A 17,278-nucleotide genomic window follows, 5' to 3' on the forward strand; every position below is an offset into this window, starting at 1 on the left:
GGTGTTGTTCTGTGCTTCCCTAGTAATTCGGTCAAGAAGTGGGAGCGAGAAGATGTGGCTGTTGGTTCTGGCACATTTTCACCTTGGCCACGGCCCCGTCCTCTGAACGAACCATCACCAGAACGTCCACTTCCAAGTCCCTTGCCACGCGCCTTGCCCATTGTAAATGAAGTAAAATAGCTTACACTTGCACTATCAATGCAAAAAGGGTAATAAAGAGTAGATTAGAACCGTGGAAGAGGAAAACCACAGTTATTGTTTACTGGGGTATACCACACTTTTTTAAATAGAGATATTTGCGGCTGAACAGTGAGCGACACACTCAAACTGTTTTTTTTAGATACAAATGGCCCAAAAGTGGATAATACAGAGGTTTGTACCGTGGAACTGCAAAACCACACTTGTGTTTCTCGGGCCTAAACCAGACTATTTTCAACAGATATATTTGTGTCTGAAAAATCAGGGAGAGACTATTTTTTTTTTTTTACAGTAAAAAATGCAAAAAGCAGGATAATAGAGATTTTTTACCGTGGAACAGCAAAAGCACACTTCTGTCTCTCTGGCCTACACCAGACTATTTTCAACAGATATATTTGTGTCTGAAAAATCAGGGAGACACTATTATTATTTTTATACAGCAAAAAATGCCAAAAACAGGATAATAGAGATATTTTACCATGGAACATCAAAACCACAGTAATAATTTACTGGTGTATACCAGGCTTTTTAAAATATATATATATTTGCGGCTGAACAGTGAGCGACACACTCAAACTGTTTTTTTTAGATACAAATGGCCCATAGAACTGCAAAACCACACTTCTATTTCTCTGGCCTACACCAGACTATTTTCAACAGATATATTTGTGTCTGAAAAATCAGAGGCACACTTTTTTTTTTTGGTGGGGGATGACACCAAAAGGTTAATAAGATGGGTATTTGTACATTGTGAAGGAGGAAAAAAAAAAGAGGATTTAGATAAAAAAAAAAGGATTTTTCCTGGCCCCCGGGACCTGGAGCTAAGTCCAGCAATTTCAGCAACAGGAGCAGCACACAGGACTGTAATGCAGCGTTTGCTGGTATAATCACTGCATCTCCTATACAGCCTGCCTGCCTGCCTGCCTGATATACCTGGGATGGATATTAGTCCTGAGAAGGACTGTTTGTTTGATCTGGCAGCCTTTACCGACCCTACACTAACTATTTTGCAGGATATATCTCTCCCTAAATCAGCAGCGCTGTCCCTACACTGTCTGATCCGGAGCGACTGTGTCCAAGATGGCGGCGCCCGGTTTTAAATACTCGAGGTGACGCTGTGCGGCCAGCCAATCACTGTAATGCCCACAAACAACATGGCTGCGGCATTACAGTGACTGGCTGGCAATCCCTGCATGTTCATTGGCTCTGTAAAGAGCGCCAAACATGCAGGGCGGAGACCCGAGCTCCCGCCCGAGTAACCCGAAAATGCTCGGTGCTCGCCGAACATCCCGAGTAGCGTGATGCTCGGGCGAGTACCGAGCAGTGTCGAGCATATTCGCTCAACACTAATCAGAATCCTTTGTTTAGTGTTTTTTTTTCCCTCAAATTTTTATGGGATTATTATTAAAAGTTATATTTCATTATTACTCCAATTGGATTAGACAGTGAATTATTATTTTTTATTTTCTAGACACTTCAGAATTTATTATTCAGTGAATTTGTCTCTTGCAGTAATGAATGTGCATAATAATAATAATAATACATGTACATTTTCTATGATACTTAGATGTGTGAATATCTCTCTCTCAGGTCTGTCACATAACTGTATTTATTAAATTGGTCTACTGTTAAATATATGGAGGTGGAAAAATTGACTCTGACTGGTCACTAATCCTTAGCCTCCGATTGCACTCACCAATAAGTTTGTGGTGAAACAGAATTGTATAAGAATTGTATAAGATTTGTATAGAGTGGCTGTCAATCAACCATGTTACTATTATATCTGTATCTAGAGAGTATGTGTGGCACCCCAGGGGTCTGGTTTCCACAGTAACAAGCAATGTTATGTCTGAGAGCAGGTGGGAGGTCTCTTGGCCAGGGATCCTGTGCATGCCACACCTCCTGCCCAGTCTTGGGAGGGGAAGAACTTCCCCTATATAAACCCGGGGCTGAAGCAGGGTTAGGCAGTCAAGGAGAGTAGAGACAAGAAACAGTCACAGGAAGAAACAGCAGAAGCTCAGTGGGAGCAATACTACTACAAGTCAGGGGCTGGCAGCTGCAGAGCTCGCCCTGACTGAGAAGCTTTCTCACCGGACCCGGCGTCCGAGGCTGTGGGGACTAACTCTTACCCAGCAGCAGAAGCCGACCGGCAGGGGATTTCAGGTCCTCAGGCCCAGAAACCCGAAGGCACGGTCACACGCGTGGGACCAGCACCGCCATCGTGGAGCGGAAGCCATTAGAAGGCCCCGAGTCACCGGCCATACGGGTGAGCACCACACGGTACACTCAGGGACGTGAGCTACTTATATCCGCTTCTAGCAAGGTAGCCAGAAGAGTACAGTCAGTTTGGGAGGCCTACAACTCCGCCTGGCCAGGGGAGATCCCATCTGCTCAAGGACTGACCAGGCCCCGTTCGCTAGCAAGTACTCCGGGAGGGTCTATCGTTGTTACCAGTAAAGACCCTGAATTACACCGCACCGTCTCTGAGTGGTTCCTGCTACCCCCATTTTCCACATCTGCTGCCCTGAGGCCATACCCCTCCCGTTGGGGGTTATACCATCTACGCTGCACCATCCATCCACCGGCCTCAGCGGACTGTCCTGCAGCTGCAGCTCCATAGCTGCATTCAACGGGTGGCGTAGTCGTACAACATCTACCGCTGATACATCGCCGCTCAGTTTGACTCCCTGGGCACGGACCGGGTCACCGCCACGAGACTACAACCCTCAAGAGATCTGGCTCCGGGTAAGCTCCCGCGTGCGCAACGCAGCGCGACACAGGCCCAGGGGCGCGTCATATGCTTGCTTTGTATTTTTCATGATCTATTGAAAAAGTTCAAATGTTCTCAAATGAAACTAATCACAGCAATCAACTGATTGGTGCAGGTCTGTATTCTCTAATATTCAGTAATTATGTCACGGTTCCACCCCTCACTGTGTCTGGAGTGCAGTTACTGACTGCTCAGCCATCCAATCTTGTACAGGGGCGTGCTGGAGCTGTCAGTATTTTGATTGACAGCTCAAACATCCTATCTGGTACAGGGGCGTGCAATAGCTTTCAGTGTGGTGATTGACAGCTCGGCTGTCCAATCTGAGACTGGGAGGCACTGGCTATCTTCAGGTGTTCATTATCCCAGTTGAATGCCTGGCTACTTAACTGAGCTGTTTCCCCAGATCTCTGCCAGATGTACATTCAGCTAGTGTGTGGTTTGTTCTCTGTGCCTTGAGTTCTGTTTATTGATCTTTTGTTGCCTGACCTTGGACCTTGTTCTGACCATCCATCTGTTTAACCCATTCTGCTCTGATCTGCTTTCCTCCAGGTATTCTGATCTACGGAACGTTACCTGACTACGCCTTTGCCTCTTGCCTCTGTTTATGATGCACCCTCCTGGCTTTAACTTCGGACTCCTTGACTATCCCGTCTCATGGCCTGGCTGTGAAAAGTGACTCAGCATCACATTATGTCTGGCCCACACGTTTTTCTTTTTCGCCTGTATGGAAACTGTTCACACGCTCTTTGACCAGATGGTGAATTTGAAGCTGATGACTCAAGATCTGGCTAAGGAATGTCAGAGTCTGGAGTCTTCACAATGTCAGCTGCAGGGTCAGATAACTAATATAATGAAAACCTCTGATAGCCCTTCACTACCGGCAGTTGCTGTGATGTCAGTACCCACTGATGTACACTTGGTCTCTCTAGAACCTGTAATAGACCTCCCTGATACATTTTCTGGAGAGAGAGACCAGTTTTAGGTCTTCAGGGAGACCTGTAGGTTATTCTTTACCCTGCGCCCTTGATCGTCAGGGGAGGAGTTCCAGCGGGTGGGGATAATCATGTACCTACTGCGAGGGGGTCCTCAGACCTGGGCATATTCCTTATCCCCCCTAGACCCAGAACGGTTTTCTGTTGATACCTTATTTGACAGTTTAGGACTGATATATGACGAACCCGACAGGATCCAGGTCGCTGAGGCTAAGATCACAAACTTGGCACAAGGAGGTCGCACAGCTGAGGACTACTGTACTGAGTTCTGGCAGTGGTCCACTGCAGTTCTGTGGAATGATACAGCTCTCAGGTGCCTGTTCCGCAAAGGCCTTTCTGAAACCCTTAAGGATGTCCTGGTCCTCCATGATGCTCCTTGTTCTCTGGCGGAGGCCATGACCCAGGTCATACGAATGGACCGTAGAATCCATGAGAGACGTGATGAACAGCAGGCTGCCCATTATATTTCCCTGGAGCAAGGCCATTTACCGGAGGTAGAGCCATTGGAGATCAGAGTTGCCAGTCTTGGTGTTGTGGAGAGAAGACAAGATCTCAGACTCTGTCTCTACTGTGGTCTCTCTGGACATTTTCTCAAGTATTGCCCTACTCGTCCTCAGGCTACCAAACCACCAGGAGAATGTGTGTGTCTGGGTGATGGCCGAGGAGGTCACCCAGACTACCAGGTACCTTTTTACTTCCTCCTCTAAGGTACTGATAAATACTGAACCAGGTGTTATCAACATTGGCGTTCATCGACTGTGGGTTTGCTGCTAACTTTATTGATTCAGGACTGGTTCTGAAGTTAGGGTTAGGGACAGTTAGTTTAGAAAGACCCTAGCAAGTCTTCGCCCTTGACAAAACACCATTATCCAGGAATTTGGTCAAGAAGGGTATGGTGGATTTCACGCTTCAAGTAGGAGCTCTCCACTCTGAATCCCTCTCATGTTTTGTGTTAGATAATTTAACTGCTGGATTGGTACTGGGGCTTCCATGGTTGCAGATTCACAATCATGTCATTGATTGGTGTCAGAGGGAGATTGTTAAATGGGGTCCTAATTGATGCAAGAAATGTCTAAAAACTATATAAATATGCTCTGCTAGTCTGAAGGGTCTGCCGGGGTACCTGAAGGACTTCAGAGATGTGTTCTCAGAAAAAGAGGCGGAGATACTACCTCCCCATCGTCCTTATGATTATGCTATTGAGCTTATTCCTTGTGCAAAACTGCCAAAAGCTCGCCTTTACAATTTGTCCGGGCCTGAACGGGCCGCCATGAAAGAATATGTTAACAAACGTTTAAGGAAGGGTCATATCTGTGCTTCTTCCTCTCCGGTAGCTGCCGTTTTTTTCTCCGTAAAAAGAAAGATGGGGGTCTCCGTCCTTGCCTCGATTTCCTGGAACTAAACAAAATCACGGTTAAAAATATGTACCCACTTCCACTCATCCCTGACCTATCAGCTTCTGGGGACCAGGGTGTTCTCTAAACTTGATCTTATAGAGACTTACAATTTGATACGCATCCGGGAGGGTGATGAGTGGAAAACTGCGTTTTTAATGTCTGAGGGTCTGTTTGAAAACCTTGTCATGCCTTTTGGGTTATCCAATGCACCTGCTGTGTTTCAAAATTTTATGAATGATATTTTCTCTGATTGCATTGGAAGATATGTTGTAATTTATCTGAATGATATTCTAATTTTCTTGCCAGATTTGGACTCTCACCAGGAACATGTCCGGGTTGTGTTACAAAGGTTAAGGGAGAACTCTTTGTTTGCTAAATTGGAGAAATGTGTTTTTTCTGTTAGGAAAATTTCGTTCTTAGGGTTCATCTTGTCTGCAGAAGGGTTTAAGATGGACCCTGGGAAGGTACAGGCCATAATTGACTGGGTTCAGCCTCGTGATCTTAAGGTTTTACAGCGTTTTCTGGGATTCACTAACTATTATAGGAAATTTATCAAGTGGTTTTCTCAGATTGCTAAACCTCTTACTGACTTTATACGTAAGGGAGCAAATCTGAAGATATGGTCACCGAGTGCTAGCAAGGCTTTCGAAAAATTAAAAGAGTGTTTCATGTCTGCCCCCATTCTGATCCAACTGGATCTCCAAGAACCATTCATTGTAGAGGTGGATGCTTCCGTGGTCGGAATAGGGGCGGTTTTGTCACAGGGGCCCAAATTTCGGACTAACTTGCGTCCATGTGCTTTTTTGTCTAAGACATTTTCGCTGGAGAAAATAAATTATGATGTTGGGAATCGTGAGTTAGTTGCTGTAAAATTAGCCTTTGAAGAATGGAGGCATTTTTTGGAGGGGGCGGTTCATCCAGTTACTGTGGTCACTGATCACAAAAATCTAGCCTATATTGAGTCAGCTAAAAGGTTAACTCCTAGACAAGCCAGATGGTCCTTGTTTTTCTCAAAGTTAAATTTTTCGATTACATTCAGACCGGGGTCTAAGACTGTGAAAGCTGACGTGTTGTTTCAATCCAGTTTCTCCTCCAGAACCTCCATCCTCCATTATTCCTCAGGGTATTGTGGTTTCTATGGTAACCTCAAAATTGGAGGAGGAGATTCGTAATGCCCAGTCATTGGCTCCTCCTGCTACTCCAGGTCTGAAATTATTTGTGCCCGTGTACCTAAGATTGCGTGTGTTACAGGAATTTCATGATTCCATCTTGAGTGGTCATCCTGGGGTTACTGCTACACAGAAAGCCATTGCCAGACTTTTTTGGTGGCCGTCCATGCTTAATGATATCAAAGATTTTGTATCTGCTTGTGAAGTCAGTCATAGCCGGCCGGCCCGGGAATTGGCTCATTTGTCCATGGATGTCATCACTGATTTGCCTCTATCTGATGGGAAAGCTGCCAACTGGGTGGTAGTAGACCAATTTGGCAAACAAGCTCATTTTGTTCCCTTGTCTGGATTACCTAATGCAGAGACACTCTCCAGATTGTTTATTTCCCATATTTTAAGGTTACATGGTATGCCTCTTAACATTGTGTCTGATAGGGGAGTACAATTTGTCTCTAAATTCTTCAGAGCTTTTTTGCAGTAAACTTGAGATTAACTTGTCATTTTCATCTGCCTACCACCCTGAGACCAGCAGTCAGACTGAAAGGACAAATCAATCTTTGGAAAAAAACTTAAGGTGCTTTGTGGCGGCTCAGCAGGAGGACTGGTTTTCGTTTTTACCTCTCGCCGAGTTAATCAGTCTACTGGAACCTCTCAGTTTTTCAGTAATTATGGGTTTCATCCCCATTTTGGTGAATTTTCTAGGATTAGTTCGGAATGTCCTGGTGTGGAGGTCACCGTACAAAGACTTGGGGATGTTTGGAAGGAGGTTCAAAAGAATATTGGGACTGCTCAGACTCGCCAAAAACTGAAGACCGATAGAAGACGTTTGGTGGGTCCTGTTTTTGAGATTGGGGATAAATTTTGGTTGTCATCCAGGAACATTAAACTTAAAGTGCCTTCGGCAAAGTTGGGTCCGAAGTTTATTGGTCCTTGAGGTGAGATTCTTGAGGTGGTCAATCCAGTGGCATTCAGATTAAAGCTTCAACCATCCCTTCGCATCCCTAACGTCTTCCATAAATCCTTATTAAAGGAGTTTGTTCCCTTGGTATTGTCTCCCTCATCCCTGCCTCCTCCCGTTTCAGTCGACGGTGGCTCTGAGTATGAGGTTCAGAGAGTGGTGGATTCTCATTGGGCCAATAATTCCCTCCAATATCTCATCCACTGGAGTGGATACGGACCAGAGGAGAGATCATGGGTCCCTGCTCGAGATGTAAAGGCCGATTGGTTACTCGGGGCCTTCCATCTAAAGTTTCCTGGGAAGCCTGGGGGTCCGGTGGCCCACCTTAGAAGAGGGGGTACTGTCACAGTTCCAACCCTCACTGTGTTTGGGGTGCAGTTACTGACAGCTCAGCCATCCAATCTTGTACAGGGGCGTGCTGGAGCTGTCAGTACTGTGATTGACAGCTCAAACATCCAATCTGGTACAGGGGCGTGCAATAGCTTTCAGTGTGGTGATTGACAGCTCGGCTGTCCAATCTGAGACTGGGAGGCACTGGCTATCTTCAGGTGTTCATTATCCCAGTTGAATGCCTGGCTACTTAACTGAGCTGTTTCCCCCAGATCTCTGCCAGATGTACATTCAGCTAGTGTGTGGTTTGTTCTCTGTGCCTTGAGTTATGTTTATTGATCTTATGTTGCCTGACCTTGGACCCTGTTCTGACCATCCATCTGTTTAACCCCTTCTGATCTGCTTTCCTCCTGGAATTCGGATCTATGGAACGTTACCTGACTACGCCTTTGCCTCTTCACTCTGTTTATGATGTACCCTCCTGGCTTTGACTTCGGACTCCTTGACTATCCCGTCTCATGGCCTAGCTATGAAAAGCTCAGCATCACAAAATAGCTGTCCAGGCATCATGTCTGCTGCAGCTCTTTCGAGAGTGGCTTATGTTCTTGCTCATATTCAGAATATAAGACCACCCTTATGATGTCCTTTGAACCTAACAGCACATATGAACAGGGGTTTTCCTTTATAAATCAATTCATTTTATTTGTATTCCAATTAAATGATGAAATAAATGTACTGACATTTTCTAAATATAAGGTTTACATGGAGATATCTTTAGTTCACATGAGAAGTAATTCTATTGTATTATTCACAGATACTTGTAAAGCGCCAGTTCTGAAGAATGGAAGCTACGAATCAGAAAAAGTTTTGTTTAAAGTTGGAGAATGGCTGCAATATCATTGTGATGAAGGCTACATGACTGCAAAGAGAAATATTGTGGAAAAAGTACAATGTCTTTCTACCGGATGGTCAGCTGTACCTCAATGTTCTGGTACTGTGCACAAAGCGATCAATAGAGATAATATACCATTGTGATGTAGCAATTTTCTATGCATTTGCTCAATAGAACTTGCTAGTGCATCTCTACAAGCAACAATTGTTGTAGGGTTAGCTGTGTATGCATCATGTCTTTGGAGTAGAAACCTAAAGGACAAGTTGCCCCAATGTGTAGAAAGTTTGTCTCCCTTCAAGCAGGTCGGCCATGTAGCTCAGTGCTGAATGATTATTCTGCTCAGTCAAAAATAATCCCTCACTATAGTTTAGACCACGTTCACATGTTAAGTATTTGATCAGTATTTTACCTCAGTACTTGTAACGCAAATATGTACTGAACATGTGAATGTGTTTTTAGTGAGTTTTAGTCTCCTACCTGTATAGGCTTCTCTTCAGGTGAAAGTCCAGAATATCAGTTAACAATTCTAAAGCTGCCATACATGTTAAATGTATAGTAAACCCACTAATATCAGTGAGAAAAATCAACCATCTAACATTGGAACTTGCTGATTTTCCCAAAACAGATGGTGTTTGGGCAGAGAACATTTTGCTTGAATGGAGATAAGCCTCCAATGAAGGTAGATAGCTGTCGGCTCAACTAGTGCTTGATGAAAAGCTGCTGTATCTGATGTGTATGACCAGCTTAAGTGGGTCATTCTAACAATAAAATGTAAGATCGGTGGGCATCCAACCTCTTGTATTCCTACTGAACATCAAAATGGTGGTCTCCTCCCATATTATGTGAATGGTGTGGTAGTATGCGTGCATGACAACAGCTCTGTTCATTGTCTATGGTAGAGGTGGTCACACATGTGCATTACTGGTCACACTAACCCATAATGTGTTACGCTCATGCCCGGACTGTTTAGCGTGAGCGTGGTTAGTGGTCCCACTGGGCCATGAACCGAGGAGTGCATGGAGGGGCGTGACTAGGGACCTCACCAGATCTGACCACAGACACACGGCGGCTTAATCGATTCCGTTGTCCGAGGAGGGACATAGGAGGTGGTCCAGGTGCTACCGGTCAGACCCCGGTCACACAGCTGTTGACCCACATCAGGGAATGCAGGAACAGGCAGGTTTAGCTGGTATGTAGACAGGCGGGTACTGGCAGGCATGGCTAGTATGCAGACAGGCGGGTACTGGCACATGGGTAAACAGGCTGGATAGGGACCAGTACAGACTGGGATACAGGAACAGAGCCGCAGGTGCGGAGGGGAAGCGGAGAAGGGCAGAGAAGACCAGAGTCGCAGGTGCAGAGGGCAAGTGGAGCAGGGCAGAGCAGAGCAGAGCCGCAGGTGCAGAGGGCAAGGAGAGCAGGGCAGAGCAGAGCAGCAGGTGCAGAGGGCAAGGAGAGGAGGGCAGAGCAGAGCCGCAGGTGTGGAGGGCAAGCGGAGCAGAGCAGATCATAGCCACAGGTGCGGAGGGCAAGTGGAGCAGAGCAGAGCAGCAGGTGCAGAGGGGAAGTGGAACAGGGCAGGGCAGAGCAGAGCCGCAGGTGCAGAGAGGAAGCGGAGCAGGGCAGAGCAGAGCCGCAGGTGCGGAGGGAAAGGGGAGCAGAGCAGGGCAGAGCAGAGCCGCAGGTGCGGAGGGGAAGCGGAGCAGGGCAGAGTCGCAGGTGCAGAGGGGAAGCGGAGAAGAGCAGAGCAGCAGGTGCAGAGGGGAAGTGGAACAGGGCAGGGCAGAGCAGAGCCGCAGGTGCAGAGAGGAAGCGGAGCAGGGCAGAGCAGAGCCGCAGGTGCGGAGGGAAAGGGGAGCAGAGCAGGGCAGAGCAGAGCCGCAGGTGCGGAGGGGAAGCGGAGCAGGGCAGAGCAGAGCCGCAGGTGAGGATGGGAAGCGGAGCAGAGCAATGCCGCAGGAGCAGACAGACAGGACAGGGCTCTGTTCACATGGAACAGACTGGGACCGGGAAACACAGGAAGATAGGCAGAACACAGGAGGTAGATACGGAGGCAGGGAAACGTGACAAGCAGAACCAAATAAACACATGGTACCTGCTATGAAGTAGCGAGTGGACACAAAACTCACAAACAGAAGTACAGAGACAACAAGTAGGAGTAGGTACTGGTTCAGACACTGCAGGAAAAGGGAAGGATCGGACATAGAGACAAACAGGTAACGGGCTAGGACACAGTACAGACAGGAACTGACACAGGAATGAGATACAGTAACGAGCCTTGGCATTCAGCACCCAGGGTGGCGGAAACAGACTAGATTCAGGACAGGACCTGGCAACTCACAGTTGCACAGAACACACTGTAAGAAAGTGTTGCTCAGGCACCTCCCACTGGGTGGAGGAGGTTTAAGTATCCAGTGACTCACAGCAATAGGCTGGGGACGCATTAGGACTGCGCACACTGTAACTTTAAGAATCAGGAAGTTCCAGCGCCGTCGCCCTAAGCCAGCTGACAAGAGACATGCACACAGCAAGTAGAGGAAAATTGTGCACAGCCTGGACTGGTAGGTAAGCTGGCGGTCTTGCAAGGTGGGAGATGGTAAGCCATGCCAGCACGTTGCCAGAGATGTTACATAATGAATGGAGTGGTGGTCAGACATACTTATTACTGGTCTCACAGATCCATAGTAAATGGAGCGATGGTCACACATGTGCAATACTGGTCCCATATATTCATAGTGAATGGAGCAGTGGTAACACATGTTTATTACTGGTTTCACAGACCCATAGTGAATGGAGTGGTGGTCACACATGCTTATTACTAGTCTCAAAGACCCATAGTTAATGGAGCGGTGGTCAAACACACTTATTTCTGGTCTCACAGACCCATAGTAAATGAAGCGGTGGTCACACATGTACATTACTGGTCTCACATACCTACAGTGGGGAAAAAAAAGTATTTAGCCAGCCACCAATTGTGTAAGTTCTCCCACTTAAAAAGATAAGAGAGGCCTGTAATTGACATCATAGGTAGACCTCAACTATGAGAGACAAAATGAGAAAACAGATCCTGAAAATCACATTGTCTGATTTGTAAAGAAATTGTTTTCAAATTTTGGTGGAAAATAAGTATTTGGTCACCTACAAAAGTTCATCTCAATACTTTGTTATATATCCTTTGTTGGCAATGACAGAGGTCAAACGTTTTCTGTAAGTCTTCACAAGGTTGGCACACACTGTTGCAGTTATGTTGGCCCATTCCTCCAAGCAGATCTCCTCTAGAGCAGTGATGTTTTGGGGCTGTCACTGGGCAACACAGACTTTCAACTCCCTTCAAAGGTTTTCTATAGGGTTTAGATCTGGAGACTGGCTAGGCCACTCCAGGACCTTGAAATGCTTCTTACGAAGCCACCCCTTCGTTGCCCTAGCAGTGTGTGTAGCACCCTGAGGGTTCGGCTGCTACAGGGGTATTGCACCTCAACCCAGAGGTGTGATATTCCACTCCCGGGTAAGGAAGGAGTGTGGATCTGAGCTCGGTAGGCTGCATGCACTACATACATCCCATTTCCGAGGAACAGGCCGACGGTACTCCCACTTAGAAATGTGCAGGTACGACCGAGTCTGTTCCTGGCTGGAGTGGGAGGGGGGTGGTACATCCCAAGTAGTGTAGGGGCAGATAGGGGGAGCAGCCTGGGTAAAGATAGGAGCTCATTGGGTGCTGGTCACCTGAGCTCACACATAGAGGGTGTATATAAGGTGGGCACCAACTAAGATCAGGGTCAGTCAGTCAGCCAGTCTTTGCAGAGAAGCCAGAGGAGGAGAGCAGAAGAGCAGAGCAGCCCCAGCCAAGAGAGAGAGAGAGGAGAGCAAGAAAGACCCAGAGGGGGGAGACAGAAGGAACTCTGAGAACCCAAGTACAACCCTAGGGTGAAGAGTTGGCAATAGGGTACCGGATCCCAAACTGGTGGGGGCTAAAGCATACCTCAGCCAGAGACCGGAGGCCGTGGGCAGCATCTGCCACGGCCACCCACCACATCCACCCTGAAGGCAAACCACGTGTAGGGTCAGGGAACCCAAGGCCAAGGGTCTCCCAACAGAAGGCCCGAGGGAGCTGGACCTAGGTGGATCCCTGGTGGGGACGGCCAGAAGAAAGGACAAGAAGGAGGGCTCAGGGACACGCTCCGGACTTGCTTGGGGGTTGGCTGAATCCAGGACCTGGTGGACGCAGCACGGCTCGGGTGGTCACTCAAGGCCGGAGTGACCGGAATATCTGCAGTAAGTAAACACCCTGAACTGCACAACCCGACTCTGTCTTTAATTATCATCTACGCTGCACCACCACAACCCCCATCCTCTGCACCTGACCCCCTGAGGCCATACCCCTCCCGTTGGGGGTTATACTATCTAAAGCTGCACCAACACCATCAGCCTCAGCGGACCCTGCTGCAGCGGCGGCCGTAGTGACCGCAATCCAACGGGTGGCGTAGTCGACATAACGAACTTTGTAACATCTGTAGGACTGCCACATACTCTGAGCTTGACACCCTGGGCACGGACCGGGTCACAGCCACTCGGAGACTACAACCCCCATCTGATCCGGCTCCGGGTATTCCCCTAAAGAATATGGCCCAGGGGGCGCGTCAACTTTGGCGTAGTCGGCAGGATTACGTGCCCACAACAACCGGGTACTGCGTGCCTGAAGAAAAGTGCAAGTTTACCTCAGAAAGAAGTCTCCCGCCGGTTCCGGAGGGTCCACGCCATCGGACCCCATCACAGGTCGTTTCCCGCCGATTGTCCGCCATTTCCAGCTTGTTCCCGCCATCTGCAGAGTTTCCCGCCACTGGGCGATGCTTCCCGCCAAATCCGAAGATTTCCCGCCTTGGAAGAACAGCGGACGCCATTATGGGCGTGCCAAAGGAGGGCAAGAGGCCGCCTCCCATCGTGGGCCAGGACAGAAAATGGCGCCAAAAGTGGAAACCGCCCCCACCAACAGAGACTGTGATGCTGGAGGTGTCTGTCAGCGTGAAAGAACTGCCCCTGGAGCTGACAGTCACCGAGTTGCCCCGGGACCGCCCTCTAAGTGGGAGGAGACGAAAGAAAAGAACGAAGATGGGTGTCGCTTGGAGCAGTCTGGAGCGAGCGCACCCGGAGGCAAGAAGTCTAACGAGGAGTAGCGGAGGAGCTTACCCGGATATGGAGAGAAAGCAGAACAGCACCGGCCCGCTGGCCAGGAGTCTGCTAGAGACCGAGGAAGGAGAGCAGAGCAGCACCGGCCCGCTGGCCAGGAGCCTGCTGGAAGAAGAGCAGAGCAGCACCGACCCGTTGGTCAGGAGCCTGCTAGAAACCACGACCCCACTAGGCCTAGTGGAGGTCCTTGCACAGCTCCCCCGAGACCGGGAGTGTGCACAGACCGCTCTGGAGGGCCTCGCACGGAGGATGGCCCGGGTACAGCGCGAGATATTGGCGGAATGGAGCCGGGAGATGGCCCAGCAAGCTGAGACCAGTCAACGGAGCACGCTACCCTGGAAGAGGAAACAGACCGCCTCTGAGGATGGCGCGGGAGGACCAAAGGCCGAAGACGGCGCCGAGAAGGGAGCCGAACGCATGGAGGCAGGTAAAGGGGACGCCTATACCCCAAGCCGGGAAACCGCCCACCTGCCCCAGCTCCCCGTCGCAGAGCCCGAAAGTCCCCCTGCTGTGCCCGTAGCCGCCATGTCACCGCTATGGACTAGGCCCCGACCGGAAGCCGCCGCAGCGACCCCTGTGACGTCACGCGCCTCGACCCGGAGCGTGACAAAGCAGGAAATACCACCAGCCTGGTCGCAAGGCCTAGTACCCCCGGGCGCCGCATCACCAACAGCGCCCCCTACCTCCGTGGAGCCTCCGGCCTGGCCGCAAGGCCAGGTAGCCCAGGGCGCCGCCGTCCTAAGGGTGCCCTTCACCTTCCAGGTGCCCCAGGCCTGGCCGCAAGGCCTGGGCAACCCGGGCGCCACCACCACCGCGCCCGCACCCGTAAAACCAAGGGTGCCGCGTCTGGGAGAGGACTTGTTCAGCCAGCTCACATGGCCGGACGGGCGGCCCTTCATCTGGCCCGAAGAATACCATGAGCTGGAACGGCAGCAGAGACTAAGACCCCTGGATGAACCCCTGATTCCGGCTCCGAAGCCCGTGGCACGGATCTCGCCCCCGCTAGCGGAAGCACAGTTTGAGTGGGACCCCACCGGAGAAGATCTAATGGGGTTCACTCAGGAAACTAGGGCAGCTGCAGCAGAGCGCGCTGAGTGTTGCCGACAGCAGCTCGAAGAGTTTGCGAGGGAGCGGAGAGAGAGGCGGGTCCGGGAACAACAGGCCCAAATAAGGAGCGCCGAGCAGAAGAGCCGGACCAGGAGGGACCGCCGTGCAGCGCATTGTCCCCGCACCATCGGGACAGTGATCAAGTTCAACCAGCAGCATGGGTGGGGCTTCATTCGAGACAACAACACCCCCGGCGACGTCTTTGTCACGCGCAGAGACGTGGAGTCCCATCTGCCGGAGGGGCACAGAGGTCGTGACCTCTACATCGGAGACGAGGTCACCTTTACCCGGCACAAGTGTGCCAAAGGACCTTACGCCCTCCACGTACACCTCCTGACGGAGGAGGAGTTGCGGTGCGAGGAGGAGGAGCAAGAGGACCCGGACGGGTCTGAAGTTACAACCAGCTATAAGCAAAGAGCAGGAGTAAGACGCCGTTGAGTGCGGCAGGGCAGTAGATGTAAATAGTTACCCGACCGGGTACCAAAGAAACTGTTGCTACATATATATAGTCCCCGTTGGGACCAGTATGAGTGAACTTTTTACCCGTTATTCCGTAATCCATACCAGGCTGAGGACTGTGAGCAGCCATTCCCTTCCCTTTACCTGGCCGAGGACTGAGAGCGGCCAACTTTCCCTGTATATAGTTGCGCTTCCTAAAGCGCCCCCTACTGGTTTTATAGGAGAACCAGTTGTCCAGAGAGACTGTCGCACTTTACCCGGTCACACGTTGCACAGTGACCGGAGGAGGAGCCAGAGGCGACGAGAATGTTTTATTTGCTAATATATGTTGTTTTATATGTTTATGAAAAAAAAAAAAATGTATGTTTTTGGTGTTATTTATGTCTTACAGCCCGAGGACGTGCTGTGATTTACCAGGGGGGAATGTAGCACCCTGAGGGTTCGGCTGCTACAGGGGTATTGCACCTCAACCCAGAGGTGTGATATTCCACTCCCGGGTAAGGAAGGAGTGTGGATCTGAGCTCGGTAGGCTGCATGCACTACATACATCCCATTTCCGAGGAACAGGCCGACGGTACTCCCACTTAGAAATGTGCAGGTACGACCGAGTCTGTTCCTGGCTGGAGTGGGAGGGGGGTGGTACATCCCAAGTAGTGTAGGGGCAGATAGGGGGAGCAGCCTGGGTAAAGATAGGAGCTCATTGGGTGCTGGTCACCTGAGCTCACACATAGAGGGTGTATATAAGGTGGGCACCAACTAAGATCAGGGTCAGTCAGTCAGCCAGTCTTTGCAGAGAAGCCAGAGGAGGAGAGCAGAAGAGCAGAGCAGCCCCAGCCAAGAGAGAGAGAGAGGAGAGCAAGAAAGACCCAGAGGGGGGAGACAGAAGGAACTCTGAGAACCCAAGTACAACCCTAGGGTGAAGAGTTGGCAATAGGGTACCGGATCCCAAACTGGTGGGGGCTAAAGCATACCTCAGCCAGAGACCGGAGGCCGTGGGCAGCATCTGCCACGGCCACCCACCACATCCACCCTGAAGGCAAACCACGTGTAGGGTCAGGGAACCCAAGGCCAAGGGTCTCCCAACAGAAGGCCCGAGGGAGCTGGACCTAGGTGGATCCCTGGTGGGGACGGCCAGAAGAAAGGACAAGAAGGAGGGCTCAGGGACACGCTCCGGACTTGCTTGGGGGTTGGCTGAATCCAGGACCTGGTGGACGCAGCACGGCTCGGGTGGTCACTCAAGGCCGGAGTGACCGGAATATCTGCAGTAAGTAAACACCCTGAACTGCACAACCCGACTCTGTCTTTAATTATCATCTACGCTGCACCACCACAACCCCCATCCTCTGCACCTGACCCCCTGAGGCCATACCCCTCCCGTTGGGGGTTATACTATCTAAAGCTGCACCAACACCATCAGCCTCAGCGGACCCTGCTGCAGCGGCGGCCGTAGTGACCGCAATCCAACGGGTGGCGTAGTCGACATAACGAACTTTGTAACATCTGTAGGACTGCCACATACTCTGAGCTTGACACCCTGGGCACGGACCGGGTCACAGCCACTCGGAGACTACAACCCCCATCTGATCCGGCTCCGGGTATTCCCCTAAAGAATATGGCCCAGGGGGCGCGTCATGTGCTTGGGATCATTGTCATGCTGAAAGACCCAGCCACATTTCATCTTCAATGCCCTTGCTAATGGAAGGAGGTTTGCACTCAAAATCTCACGATACATGGCCCCATTAATTCCTTAATGTACATGGATCAATCATCCTGGTCCCTTGACAGAGAAGGAGCCCCAAAGCATGATGTTGCCACCCCCATG

At 50.0% G+C, this 17,278-nt stretch overlaps 1 protein-coding gene across 4 annotated transcripts in view; it reads left to right on the top strand.

Moving 5' to 3' along the window:
* Nucleotides 1-17,278, top strand: part of LOC141156359 (coagulation factor XIII B chain-like) — a 234,619-nt gene that overhangs the window by 66,049 nt on the left and 151,292 nt on the right. For all 4 annotated transcript variants that reach the window (XM_073642552.1, XM_073642549.1, XM_073642551.1 and 1 more), the window contains exon 3: nt 8,629-8,805. In XM_073642552.1, coding sequence (XP_073498653.1) covers nt 8,629-8,805 — 177 coding nt within the window. The remainder of the gene's footprint in view (nt 1-8,628; nt 8,806-17,278) is intronic.

Source organism: Phyllobates terribilis, unplaced genomic scaffold, assembly GCF_046119375.1.
Source record: "Phyllobates terribilis strain yellow unplaced genomic scaffold, ASM4611937v1 Scaffold_8__6_contigs__length_399053987, whole genome shotgun sequence".
Lineage (NCBI taxonomy): Eukaryota > Metazoa > Chordata > Amphibia > Anura > Dendrobatidae > Phyllobates > Phyllobates terribilis.